General features: G+C 42.6%; 2 protein-coding genes across 4 annotated transcripts in view; one reads left to right on the top strand and one right to left on the bottom strand.

Annotated features, from left to right (window-relative positions):
* LOC121636518 (low-density lipoprotein receptor-related protein 1-like) overlaps nt 1-12,815 on the top strand; it is a 97,082-nt gene that overhangs the window by 76,173 nt on the left and 8,094 nt on the right. For all 3 annotated transcript variants that reach the window (XM_041980050.1, XM_041980048.1, XM_041980051.1), the window contains exons 42-68: nt 3,703-3,892; nt 4,011-4,215; nt 4,329-4,521; nt 5,281-5,406; nt 5,701-5,829; nt 5,908-6,027; nt 6,388-6,501; nt 6,592-6,741; nt 7,010-7,132; nt 7,224-7,340; nt 7,445-7,573; nt 7,685-7,807; nt 7,911-8,051; nt 8,462-8,649; nt 8,738-8,921; nt 8,999-9,084; nt 9,185-9,304; nt 9,513-9,700; nt 9,980-10,185; nt 10,275-10,463; nt 10,580-10,728; nt 10,833-10,926; nt 11,035-11,151; nt 11,233-11,352; nt 12,012-12,134; nt 12,293-12,418; nt 12,510-12,626. In XM_041980050.1, coding sequence (XP_041835984.1) covers nt 3,703-3,892; nt 4,011-4,215; nt 4,329-4,521; nt 5,281-5,406; nt 5,701-5,829; nt 5,908-6,027; nt 6,388-6,501; nt 6,592-6,741; nt 7,010-7,132; nt 7,224-7,340; nt 7,445-7,573; nt 7,685-7,807; nt 7,911-8,051; nt 8,462-8,649; nt 8,738-8,921; nt 8,999-9,084; nt 9,185-9,304; nt 9,513-9,700; nt 9,980-10,185; nt 10,275-10,463; nt 10,580-10,728; nt 10,833-10,926; nt 11,035-11,151; nt 11,233-11,352; nt 12,012-12,134; nt 12,293-12,418; nt 12,510-12,626 — 3,867 coding nt within the window. The remainder of the gene's footprint in view (nt 1-3,702; nt 3,893-4,010; nt 4,216-4,328; nt 4,522-5,280; nt 5,407-5,700; nt 5,830-5,907; nt 6,028-6,387; nt 6,502-6,591; nt 6,742-7,009; nt 7,133-7,223; nt 7,341-7,444; nt 7,574-7,684; nt 7,808-7,910; nt 8,052-8,461; nt 8,650-8,737; nt 8,922-8,998; nt 9,085-9,184; nt 9,305-9,512; nt 9,701-9,979; nt 10,186-10,274; nt 10,464-10,579; nt 10,729-10,832; nt 10,927-11,034; nt 11,152-11,232; nt 11,353-12,011; nt 12,135-12,292; nt 12,419-12,509; nt 12,627-12,815) is intronic.
* On the bottom strand, nt 513-2,152 carry LOC121636527 (delta-type opioid receptor-like). The gene has a single exon (XM_041980066.1). The coding sequence runs from the start codon at nt 1,636-1,638 to the stop codon at nt 592-594; it is 1,047 nt and encodes a 348-aa protein (XP_041836000.1). The 5' UTR covers nt 1,639-2,152; the 3' UTR covers nt 513-591.

Genomic DNA, 12,815 nt, shown 5'->3' with positions numbered 1-12,815 from the left:
GTCAGCCGTTTCCTCAGTTTATCTACTCTATGATCACCTGTCATTTATCAAGTTATTTATTACAATCGCTCCATTTTTTAAACAAAATAAGTATGAGTAAATTTAAACATCAGACACCACCCAACCCCAATGAGAAATCTTTCTAGAGAAGAAAGCTGCAAATACTTCTGCTTATCTAAACAGAACCAGGAAGTCTTTATTCTCAAGTTGTTGTAAACTTAAAAAGAAAGAAAGGAACAGAGTACACATGAACATAAACAGGTTCAGAGACAGATATTCCTTCGTTCACCTTATCTCAGCACAAGAAAGCATAGGCGTGTTGTTAATGTGTAACCAAAGTGCCTTTACTGTAAAATGTTTTACAAGGAATCTATGATTCAGGATTGTTTCTTCCACTGTGCCAGGAGAGCAGCAACTCCCACAGCAAACCTTGTGATCTTCTTGCACAATATCCAGATGCAAAGAAGGTGAATGTTTCTGTGAGTGTAGTTTCACAATAGGGTCACAGTTGTATCAAAGCATCTTTAAATCAGAGTATGTTTGTCAGATTGTCTGTTATATCATAGTAGTTGTTTACAGTTTACAATTTTTTTAGGTGACAGACATAGCCACAGCAACATTTGCTCTTTGCCCCTCCCTTTTGAACAGTCTTAGTAAATCCTGCCTAAACTTCTGGGACATGAGCACATAAAGGATGGGGTTCATCACTGTGGAGGAGGTTGCCATGAGGCGTGCAAACACACCAAAGGCCCCATAACGTGGCGAGGCTCCTGTGGCCCCGGAGCTCTTATCTGCCAGCAAGGCCAGTGTCAGCCCATAGGAGGGCAGCCAGCACAGGGTAAAAGCCAGCGCCAGCATCGCCGTCGTCTGGGTCACTTTGTTCTGGTAGCGCTCTACTTGGGGGGCTCTGCCAGCATGTTGACCCCCACATAGAAACATGAAGATGCTTCCATATGCCACTGCGATGGTAACCAATGGAAGCAAGAAGGCCATGAGAAAATGAAACAGTCCATATATCAATTGGTCCCTGTGGGAGTGGAAAGCAAAACAAATTAGTCCATCAGGGGTACGTGTTGGGGATCCTACAGAGCGAAAGACCAGCTGAGGAGCACCTAGGCTGCAGGCTGGAACCCAGAGCAGCATGGCAATTACAGACACCCGGCGAGGAGTGAGCAGGCTGTAAGCTATGGCAGGCTTCACTACAGTCAGATAACGTGACACGGCCAGTGCAGCCAGTGTGAAGGCACTGGCCGAAGTGCAGGCTGATCCCAAGAAGCCCACCAGACGACACATAAAGTTCCCAAAGGGCCATTGCTTCATGGCAATGGCAACAGTGTGGAAGGGAAGCATGGAGAGCAACAGCAGGTCTGCAGCACTCAGCGCCAACAGGAGGATGTCTGTCCCTGTTCCTGTTGTAGAACTTTGGGTGGACTGTCCAATACGTTCCATTCCTCTCCTCCTTCGTCCACATAAGATCACCATCACCACTGTGTGCCCACCCACTCCGAGCATCAGAATAATAGCATCTAATATTGGGACCAGGATCTGCTCCACATTGTCAAGCCCAGTGTGACTGCTGTTCCCCAGTGGATCCTCTAAACCAGTAGAGTTCATCATCATTCCTTTGGTTCTTCTCATCCTGCTGCTGTTAACACACACAGTTGCTGTTTGCTGGGTCAATGTGCTCACTCAGCTATAAAACTACTGATAATACTGATAAGTGGGAATTACACTGGAATGGAATTAGTATATATTATACTGTCTGACACTAAAAATATCCTCAGAAATAACTTCACACAGATATTTAATATTAAGGGTGTTATTATTACTATTCATTATTTAGGAAAGAATTGGATTATTAAATACATGTACACATATTCTTTACACTCCTTTTCCACATCACTGCCTAAAATCTCTCTCTTTTAAATACAACAATTCAGTGACTATATAGTTAAACCTGTTTCCCATGTGCAGGTAGAGACAAGCCAAGTCCGTCCATTCAGGCAATTTCCTTTGCCTGATGTAATGTAAAATGCGAAGTCAAGAAACTCTCAATTCTTTAGTTGTTAGGGTATTCATCCTTCCTTCTTGGACTCTTGTTGTGGTCAAATGGCTGTTCGAAGTTGTAGATTGTGATTTCCTGTTACCTCAGAGCAGGCAGCAACTCCACGTGACATCTCAGCCAGGCATCAGTCGGCAAACAGCATATTTTCTGCTTCTGAGAGACCGCTCCCTTGAAAAGCTTACTGGGCACAAAGGAAGATTGAAGAGCTAAATAGCTTGACAGTAAGAGAGGATGAAACCGAGTAAACGGTAGGTGAACTCTGGACCGATTATGATAGAGCAGGAATGAGATAGGCCGACCAGCTCTCTGTGGGAGGACCTAATGAGGCCAAACATAGATTTTCCCATGCATCTTTGTTTCAGCTCCTTTTCAGAAGCTATCTGTAGATTGTTTATAGGCACTGTCCTCACACACACTTACAAAAACATGCACAGATAGTGTGAATACACAAAAAGAGTCAGGGAAATGGCGTTTGCCTTCCAAATCTGGGTAATTATTGACCGCCAGCCTGATAGCAAACACTGAACTGCCATCACACCTACAGCAGATATGTGCCATAAAATCAATATCACTAAAACCACCATTGAGACCTATAAATTGAGTCCATCTGTATTATTGACAGCAACAAATTTATTGAAACCTACACAGGCTTAGGTCAACAACAATCTGAAGATAAGGTTAAATAAAAAGAAAGGAATTTGAGTTGAAAGTGCTGCAGCTAGAGATTTACAACTCATTAACACTGCGATAGAAAGAGGAAATGGAGGCGAATAGATTTCATGTTGTGCACCATCGATTTTTATAACGCATTGATTTATGAGTGCAAGAAGCAGGGGGAGCAGTTTTTGTGCAGTGGTCGATTTTGTAGCTGCTTTGCTTCTTTCAGGATCACACAGCATACGCCACACAAATGATGATTCATGTCTGTGATGTTGCACTGAAGATGCTGAGGAGTAGTGAGTGAGTGTCTCACCTGGTGGCGAACCTCACTGCTTCTTTGGCCAGAGCTGTGATACTCTATATTAAAATCATATCCAGGCCCCAGAAAGGGCGAATCTGATTGTTAGATCTTCATAGCTTTGTTCCAGCAACAATAAGAAAATTACTTTTGGAGCCTCTCCAAAAAGTCCATGTACCATACTCGTGAGTGTGCATTGTTTCTAAGCAGCAGAGCAGCTGTTGTCTTTCCTCAGAACTTTGTGTTCTTCCATCTTGGCTGACTCTTGTGTGTTCTCTGGCCTCCTTGCAGGCAGGAAGCTCACAACCTCTTATTTATTTGAACACTGCATTGCAGATAAATTAACTCCTACTTTTCATCTGTTGATGATGTAGTGCTATGGAAAGTTACACACCAGCCAGTGACCTTTTTACTTAGCTATTTGCTGGATAAAAGCCTTGAATCACACCATGTTCTTTATCATTAATACCAAGCTGTCATGTCTAGAGTCCTGACTGCGCTGCCACACAACCTTCAGCCAACACTGAGGTGCTGCCAGATGCTCCACACTTGACCTTTTAACAGAGCGCTGGGACTGACATGCTTCCTTTCCCTCCCCTCTACTCTCCTTCTCTCCTCTGATCGCTCTGCTCTTTCCTCTCTTCCTCTGTCTTTTCCTTATCTTTTAATTCTTTTTTAGATGTGGGCTCAGTGGAGGGTTTGGCATATCACAGAGGTTGGGATATGCTGTACTGGACGAGCTACACCACCTCAACCATCACCCGCCACACTGTGGATCAGAGTCACTGGGGTGCTGTTGATCGACACACTGTGGTCAGCATGTCTGGAGATGACCATCCAAGGGCCTTCGTTCTGGATGAGTGTCAGGGGTTAGAAATGATTCAGTTTTTCTTTTTTCTAATTATTTCCATTCAATACTGCTTCTGAATTGTGGCCCAATTTTTTTTTTATTTCTGTTCACGTCACTGATTATGATTCATCCTACAGTCTGATGTTTTGGACCAACTGGAATGAGCAATCTCCCAGTATTATGCGTGCCACACTTGCTGGTGCCAATGTCCTTGCGATCATCAGCACGGACATCAGAACCCCTAACGGCCTTGCCATAGACCACCGTGCAGAAAAGCTGTATTTCTCTGATGCCACACTGGACAAGATCGAGCGCTGCGAGTATGACGGCAGCTGGCGCTATGTGAGTGATAAATTCATAAAATTCTTGTCACTCCATCAATAACCTAGAGTTTGTTTGCACTGATTTTTTTTTTTTTTACATATCAGGATCAGTGATTGTGCTTTTACCTATAGGTTGTCCTAAAGAATGAGCCAGTTCATCCATTTGGCCTGGCTGTTTATGGAAACTACATCTTCTGGACTGACTGGGTGAGGAGGGCTGTGCTTCGGGCTGACAAATACACAGGGGGAGAGATGAAGGTTCTTCGTGCTGACATCCCCCAGCAGCCAATGGGTATTGCTGCAGTGGCCAACGACACTAATAGCTGTAAGTTTTCACACAAAATCAGAATTCAAATGGGGATGTGGAGGTGGGTGTGATGTCATTACAACTGTTTACAGTTAAAAAAATAGGTAATATTGCATTAATGCACATAACCCATCCACAAACAGTAATTTCAACCAGTATAACAAAATACCAGGACCCCTCTTTACCTCAATACTAAATTCAAGGAATCATTTGTGAAGCACAATTCAGGGAAGGTATTACCTTTTTCTGTTTTCTCATTTTGTTCTGTCTGCTATTATCTGTATTCTCTTAAATCAGCCCAGTCCTGCATATTTTATCTCCCATATCTTCCCCCTCTTAACTTAACTATCCCACACTCCAATACCCACAGAGACCATGCCAGCAGATAGGCTGCCTTAGCAGCTGCAAATCCTATTTAGATTGAATCACATTGAAATATGCATTCAGCTGAAGCAGAGACATCACCACGTTCATGCTTCTATGTCTGTCTGCAGATGTGAATGCATATGGGTCAATGTCAAATGCATGTGCATTGCTGAGCAGCAGGAGTTGAACAATAGGAATTTATCAAGGTACTAGTGAGAAGAGACTGGTCTTCACTAGCAACTTTTAAAGTCTGAGCAGTTCTTCTATGTCACAGAGATACTGTCCAAACATAATCATCAGCAACTCAGAGCAATAGTGACAGGTGTGAGCATTATGATGTCAATGTAAGGTTGAAAGTTCTGAATTATATGTGCTGTTTTGTGTGACTAACATACACTCATGTTTGCACAGGTGAGTTCTCTCTGTGTCGTTTCTACAATGGAGGATGTCAGGACCTGTGTCTCCTGACCTCTGAGGGAAGGGTCAACTGCAGTTGTCGTGGTGACAGGAAGCTTTTGGAGGACAACACCTGCATCGGTAATGCAAGAACTGAATCTATAAACAGAGAAGCTTTGAGGTCACAAATGTGAACTTGGGAACATTGCCAGGCACTACCAATCAAAATGCCTACCAGAAAATTTCTAATAAACAGCTTTATCATCAAATATGCCTAGAGCCTTTTTACAGCACAGTATTTCTTTTTAAATCAAATATGCTGATTTTGAACAGTATACCCTCATCTGCATATAGAAGACAGTGTGATAAAGTGACAGCAAAGACAGACCCTGAACAAGCCTTCTTTGATTGCTTTTTTCTGCCTTTGTGCCTCAGCCCTCAACACTACATGTAACAACATTGATGAGTTTGAGTGTGGAAACGGAGACTGCATCAACTACACGCTGACTTGTGACGGCAGAGCGCACTGCAAGGACAAGTCGGATGAGAAACAGTCCTACTGTGGTGAGTGAAATCTTTGGGTTTGTCAGAAGACTGCCAGCCTTACTTGTCTAATTCGAGTCCATCCTGTCTGGTTTTCAGCCAACCGTGTGTGCAAGAAGGGTTACAGGCGATGTGTAAATAGCCGCTGTGTGGGTCACAGCTTCTGGTGCAATGGGCACGACGACTGTGGAGACAATTCTGATGAGCTCTTCTGTAACAGTGAGTCAGGTTCTCTTATTGAAATACCCACATTAGAAATAATGATGTTGTTATGGGGTTCTACTGGAAGAGATTTACATGTTTTGATGTTACATAAACACACTGCCATTCTTCTATGCTCAGCCTCGCTCACTTTTTTAGATTTCCTATCTTTTACGCAAACAACACAGTTCATTAGGTGTTGGGCATGTATAAAAAAAGTTAGTTTTAGGCTAATTTAGGCAGTACCGTTGACTTACTTGTCGAGGAGAAAGCTGGCAACTTCAGCAGAAAGGGGAACTCGCACCTACCACTCACTGACATTTAATATTGTAAATAAGGCTTTTTCTAAACACCATCTCTTTCTCCCATGTGCGTCAGCCACACTGTGCTCAGTCGATCAGTTCCAGTGCAAAGATGGAAGCTGCATCTCCAACTCCAGCAAATGTAACCAGAAGGTGGACTGTGAAGATGCTAGTGATGAGATGAACTGCAGTAAGTAAAAATGATCAGTTGGAATAATTCAGTGTAAAGTTGAAAGTCAGCACTTTGCTCAGAAGATGTTATGCATTCCTCTTTATTAAGCTGCCACGGACTGTTCCAGTTACTTCCACCTGGGAGTGAAGGGAGTGATGTTTCAGAAGTGTGAGTTCACCACACTCTGCTATGCACCTGCATGGCAGTGTGATGGAGCCAATGACTGTGGAGACTTCTCAGATGAAAGAAATTGTCCAGGTATTTTTAATTGGATCACTTAGATCAGCTACAAGAAGAGGTGAAATGTTTTTTTTCTCAAAGAATGATTGAAGCTAAAACACTCAATTAGATTATGCTTAAAAAAAACTGAAACAAAACCACTGAATGTTTTCATCCTTTAAACTGTGTGGGAGGAAAATTCCTCTTCTAAAAACAAGTCTAAATCAAATTTTGTTTTTGCCCTCATGCTGGATTTACTTATTAAAATACTCCACTTAAACTTCTACCTCTTCTGCCACTGTGTCAGGGAGCGGGAAAGCAAAGTGTCCTACGCCCTTCTTTGCCTGTCCAAGCGGCCGTTGCATCCCTATGAGCTGGACATGTGATAAGGAGAATGACTGTGAGAACGGTGCAGATGAAGCTCACTGTGGTAAGGAGCCAAACTAACCAAAGTGCAACAGACCATAATTTTGTTTTGCTACTGGAATTGTGCCATATATACACTGTCTGTCTCCCTGTAGATAAGTTCTGCTCAGCTACTCAGTTTGAGTGTGGGAACCACCGCTGTATTCCCAACCGCTGGGTGTGTGACGGGGCCGACGATTGTGGTGACAGCACAGATGAAGACAGCAAGTGCAGTGAGTGTTGGAAACAAATTTTAGTGAAAACAAATAGATGAATAGTTATTTTTTTAAACAATAAAAGAGTGACTGTTAAACTAACCTAATCTTTTCCATCACAGAGACTAAAACCTGCAGCCCAGAAGCTTTCCAGTGCCATGGGTCAAATATGTGTATTCCTCAGCGTTGGAAGTGTGATGGTGACAAAGACTGTCCTGATGGAGCTGATGAGAGCGTTAAAGCTGGCTGTGGTGAGTGCAGGCAGGAGCTGAATATGCTGAAAACATCTTTAATACCTCTGAGAGTCACTGTAAGAGCAGAAAACATATTTATCTCATTAAACGAATATTTCTCTATCTCAGTCTTCAACAACACATGCAGCAGCAACGAGTTCATGTGCCAGAACAGACAGTGTATTCCCAAACACTTTGTGTGTGACCATGACAACGACTGCAGTGATGGCTCAGATGAGTCTCAAGAGTGCGGTTAGTGAACAAACGACTTATTAGCCCTAATGTGGTGATTTTTAAAAAGCTCTCTCCTCCTTTTTGTCCATCATTTAACAATACTTGTTTTTTGTTACTGCAGAGTATCCAACATGTAGACCCAATGAGTTCCGCTGTGCCAACGGACGCTGTCTTATTCAGAGCTCATGGGAATGTGATGGAGACTTTGACTGTCACGACCATTCGGATGAAGCGCCGAAAAACCCACACTGCTCTGGTCCAGGTTAGATGCACACAGAAAAACTTTATATTTTTCTTTTATAAGATTTGGATCAAATAATCTTCCTTTACAACTAGCTTTTAATACTAAGAGCTACTATTAACTGAAAAATCCTATTTACCTGGTTAAATAACAGCTCAATAATATAAAAAAGCACATGTAAAAGAAGAAAAATTCTGCCCAGATAAAAGAAATATCACGTTAGAGCAGACCAACAGCATATCTTTGCTCTCTGTACAAAAAGCAGTTGTGAAGATGTAAACATGTCAATAAACATGGAGGCGAATAAAACTTCTTCTCTTGCTTTCAATGGGCTGAAATAAATTCCAGAGGCTTTGAAGTTATATCAGCTGCAGCAGTTGACATTTTCTATTCCTTTTTTTCTCATTTCATTTAACTTTCTCACTGAACAGAGATGAAATGCAACGACACCGCCTATGCCTGCAATAATGGAAAATGCATCAATGAGACATTGCTCTGTGACCATAAAGATGATTGTGGTGATGGCTCTGATGAGTTGAATTGCTTTATTAATGAGTGCCTGAACAGCAAACTGAGTGGCTGCTCCCAGCTCTGTGAGGACCTTAAAGTAGGGTTTAAGGTAAGTGAAGTTCTCGCACTGAAAGCAACGCCTAAAATAAGCAGCATTGAGTGTTGCTTTACCTGCTCTTGGCTTTGCTCCCTCACAGTGCAGATGCCACACTGGCTTCCATCTGAAAGACGATGGAAAGACGTGCGTCGACATAGATGAATGCACAACAACTTATCCATGCACGCAGCGCTGCATCAACACACATGGCAGTTTCCACTGCCTGTGTGTAGAAGGTTTCCAGCTGAGTCCAGAGAACCCAACAATATGCAAATCCATTTCAGGTAAAACTTGTGAAAGATTCTTAACATTCACACCAGTGCTTAAGGTAAATCCACTCATATGTGATATCCCCTTGCAGATGAGGAGCCCTTCCTCATTTTTGCCAACCGCTATTATCTGAGAAAGCTCAATTTGGATGGCTCTAACTACACACTTATCAAACAGGTGAGGCATTTATGTCCTTTTAATGTGCACAAGAAATTCCTGCAAGTCATCCAGCAGCTTATCTAAAACCCAGACTGACGCAACTGCTGTGGTTTGACAGGGCCTAAACAATGCCGTCGCTCTGGACTTTGACTATCGCCAGCAGATGATTTATTGGACAGATGTGAACACTCAGGGTAGCATGATCCGACGCATGCACATCAACGGCAGTGATGTTCAGGTAAGTGAAGCAGCATCCTGTCTAAGGAAGAAACGGGGATTTTAAAATACGCTGCAACACCTTATTATTAAACTTACATTTAATTTATTTATTTATTATTTATTATTATTAAATGTATGTTCTTTGTTGGTGTATGTTTGCAGTAAAAACCCAGGAGAAATAATTAAATCCCTCAATCTGAAATGTGTCTCGTTCATTCATTTTTTAGGTACTTCACCGCACGCTACTCAGTAATCCCGATGGTCTGGCAGTCGACTGGGTGGGAGGAAATCTATACTGGTGCGATAAGGGACGGGACACTATTGAGGTGTCAAAGCTGAATGGAGCATACCGGACAGTTCTGGTCAACAGCGGCCTGAAGGAGCCGCGGGCTGTTTCTGTGGATGTTCGTTATGGGTAAGAGTGACAGAAAAAATTTAGTTTAGATATTTTTAAAGCTCATTTTATTTTCTTAAAAAAGCAAAATAGATGCAACAGCACTGATGTACTGACCTGACATAAATGGCTTATTAGCTAGATATCACTGATATAAAATCAATTTATGGTGGCTTATAAAGTCTAAAAGAATTTTTAATGTGTTTGATTGGCTGCTGGTTAACAACCACTATTGGATGTTACATTCTGGATTTGAATTGACAATTAAAGTAGAATAATACAGAAACATTTTTTTCATAGGTATTTGTACTGGTCTGACTGGGGTGACAATGCCCACATTGGGAGGATCGGGATGGATGGCACCAACAGAAGGGTCATCATACAGGATAAGATCACATGGCCCAATGGACTGACCTTGGATTTTGTTAATGACCGGATCTACTGGGCCGATGCTCGGGAGGACTACATTGCATTTGCCAGCCTTGATGGAACCAACAGACACACAGGTAACACTCACATAAACAGATCAATATCTTTACTTGTGTTTGCATTTGTTTATACTAACCCATTCATCTCTGTGCCTGCATCCTTGTAGTTCTGGCTCAGGATATCCCTCACATCTTTGCTATGACTCTGTTCGAGGAGTACATATACTGGACAGACTGGGAAACAAAGTCCATCAACAGAGCTCATAAGACACTGGGAACCAACAAGACCATGTTGATCAGCACCCTGCACAGACCGATGGACATTCACATTTATCACCCATACCGCCAGCCTGAAGGTACGAGCAAGTCACTCCTCCCTCACAAATGATATGCCAGTTGTTTATGTCCCATCACCTTGTGCTTCTTTGATTCGATCTGGGTACATTTCTTTTTACCCTTTTTTGTCTCTTAGTGGAAGGCCACCCATGCCAGACCAACAATGGAGGCTGCAGTAACTTGTGTTTGCTCTCACCTGGAGGGGGCTATAAGTGTGCGTGTCCCACCAACTTTTACCTTGCAGCTGATGGGAAACAGTGCTTGTCCAACTGCACAGCAAGTCAGGTGAGCTAGCTTGAAAGAGCTTTTCTTTTTTTTCTTTTAGCTATCTGGCTGCATGAATGTGTTATCCAACAGAATCAAATTAATCATCTCTTTGGTTCTTTCAGTTTGTTTGCAAAAATGATAAGTGCATTCCATTTTGGTGGAAATGTGACACAGAAGATGACTGTGGGGACCGCTCAGATGAACCTGCAGACTGCCGTAAGTGATGAATACAGCCAGAATGCGATACTGAATTACTCCTGCTCTCCAATGTTTTTTTTTTTTTTTGTCACAGATTTTAATATGCTCTATGTGTTCCCTCTGCAGCTGATTTTAATTGCAGACCAGGCCAGTTCCAGTGTGGCAACGGCATTTGCACCAACCCGGCCTACATCTGTGACGGAGACAACGACTGCCAGGACAACTCAGATGAAGCCAACTGCGGTACATACTTCTACACCACTAGATCAAGATTTAATAAGTTATCCTTTGTAATTCCCTATTCATTGACTCTTTTTTTGGCAGATATCCATGTGTGCCTGCCCAGTCAGTTCAAATGTAACCACCCCAGTCGCTGCATCCCTGGCATCTTCCGCTGCAACGGGCAAGACAACTGTGGAGATGGAGAGGATGAGAAAGACTGCCGTAAGTCATCTAGTTCCCTCTGGCTTCTTGTTTTTCTCAGCTGTTGTCCTGCTAGTGAGAGTGTCCAAGGATTGTGATCTTAGTTATTACAGTTTTGCCTGTTAATCTGAGCAACAATACGTCTTGTTGCCTGAGATTTGTCCCCAAAAGATGGCTTTCTTTTTTTAGGTTACCATTTGTTACCTCCCTAGTCACACATTTTCCTGTTGTACTGTATCTCAAAATCTCATTAGCACATGGGAAATTGCTGAGCACTTTGATGCTCCCCAGAGCATCTCTGCCCATTTTGACCTTTCCTTTAGCAATGCCCACAGGCCGGTTCATGTTGCATAATGTAATTACTATGACATTTCCTGCGTACATTCGCGCTCCATAGAGAGAGATAACACAAACTGCTCAATCGTTTTGTCCCAAGGTCAGAATTTACATTTTAACACCTTTAACTAAAGGGCTGTAAGGATAACAAAGTCACTATGTGGTTATTTTATAAATACAGCACTTGCAAGCAAAACTGAAGGATTTTGGGCAAGGCAAGTTTATTTGTATAGCACATTTCATGTCATTTTAGTCATTTTAAGATGTGAAATTTGCAAGAGCAGGTAGCACTTTGTCATTATTTGGATGTAGTAAATGATGTAATCTGTGTGTCTTTGTTGCAGCGGAGGTTACATGTGCCCCCAACCAGTTCCAGTGTGCCATCAGTAAGCGTTGTATCCCACGAGTGTGGGTGTGTGACAGGGACAATGACTGTGTGGACGGATCTGATGAGCCTGCCAACTGCAGTAAGACAAGGCTTTTCATTGCTCCACCAAACAACACCTCTGCTTATCAATAATAAAAAAAAACTCCTCTGAATATAAATGCAAATTTGGTCAGTTATGTTGATGGAAATAACTAACTTTTCCCTCGGGTTAATCCATTAAAATCCTCCCTGTTTCAGCTCAGATGACATGCGGCATAGACGAGTTCCGCTGTAAAAACTCGGGCCGCTGCATCCCAGCACTTTGGAAGTGTGACGGTGAGCCAGACTGTGGAGACGCTTCAGATGAACCCAAGGAGGAGTGTGGTAAGGAGGGAGTCGTAAATGGAGGTTAAAAGTAGAAGACTTGGGTGACAGAATTTGAACTTAAATCTTGAACTTGTCTGTTTATGCACAGATGAGCGGACATGTGAGCCTTACCAGTTCCGCTGTAAAAACAACCGCTGCGTTCCCGGCCGCTGGCGCTGTGACTACGACAATGACTGTGGGGACAATTCTGATGAAGACAAGTGTGGTAGGTTAACTCTGAGTTTTTTGTTTGTGTGTTTCTTGGGAATGCACACTGCCTGATCACACAACCATAAGCACAGCTCATGTTAAAAAACAGGAAACTGTAATATTATGTGAGCTCGACTGTTAGCAGAGAGCTCAAAAGCAGCAGGTGACAGTGGTAAGCAATGCATCACCTTTCACTGTGTGTCTG

Source organism: Melanotaenia boesemani, chromosome 3, assembly GCF_017639745.1.
Source record: "Melanotaenia boesemani isolate fMelBoe1 chromosome 3, fMelBoe1.pri, whole genome shotgun sequence".
Taxonomy (NCBI): Eukaryota; Metazoa; Chordata; class Actinopteri; order Atheriniformes; family Melanotaeniidae; genus Melanotaenia; species Melanotaenia boesemani.
The sequence above is the reverse complement of the archived record's forward strand: the minus strand, read 5'-3'. Positions and strand labels throughout refer to the sequence as shown.

Excerpts from the sequence above, each read along its gene's own strand:
- LOC121636527 (XM_041980066.1), bottom strand. The coding sequence starts at position 1,638 with ATGAGAAGAACCAAAGGAATGATGATGAACTCTACTGGTTTAGAGGAT.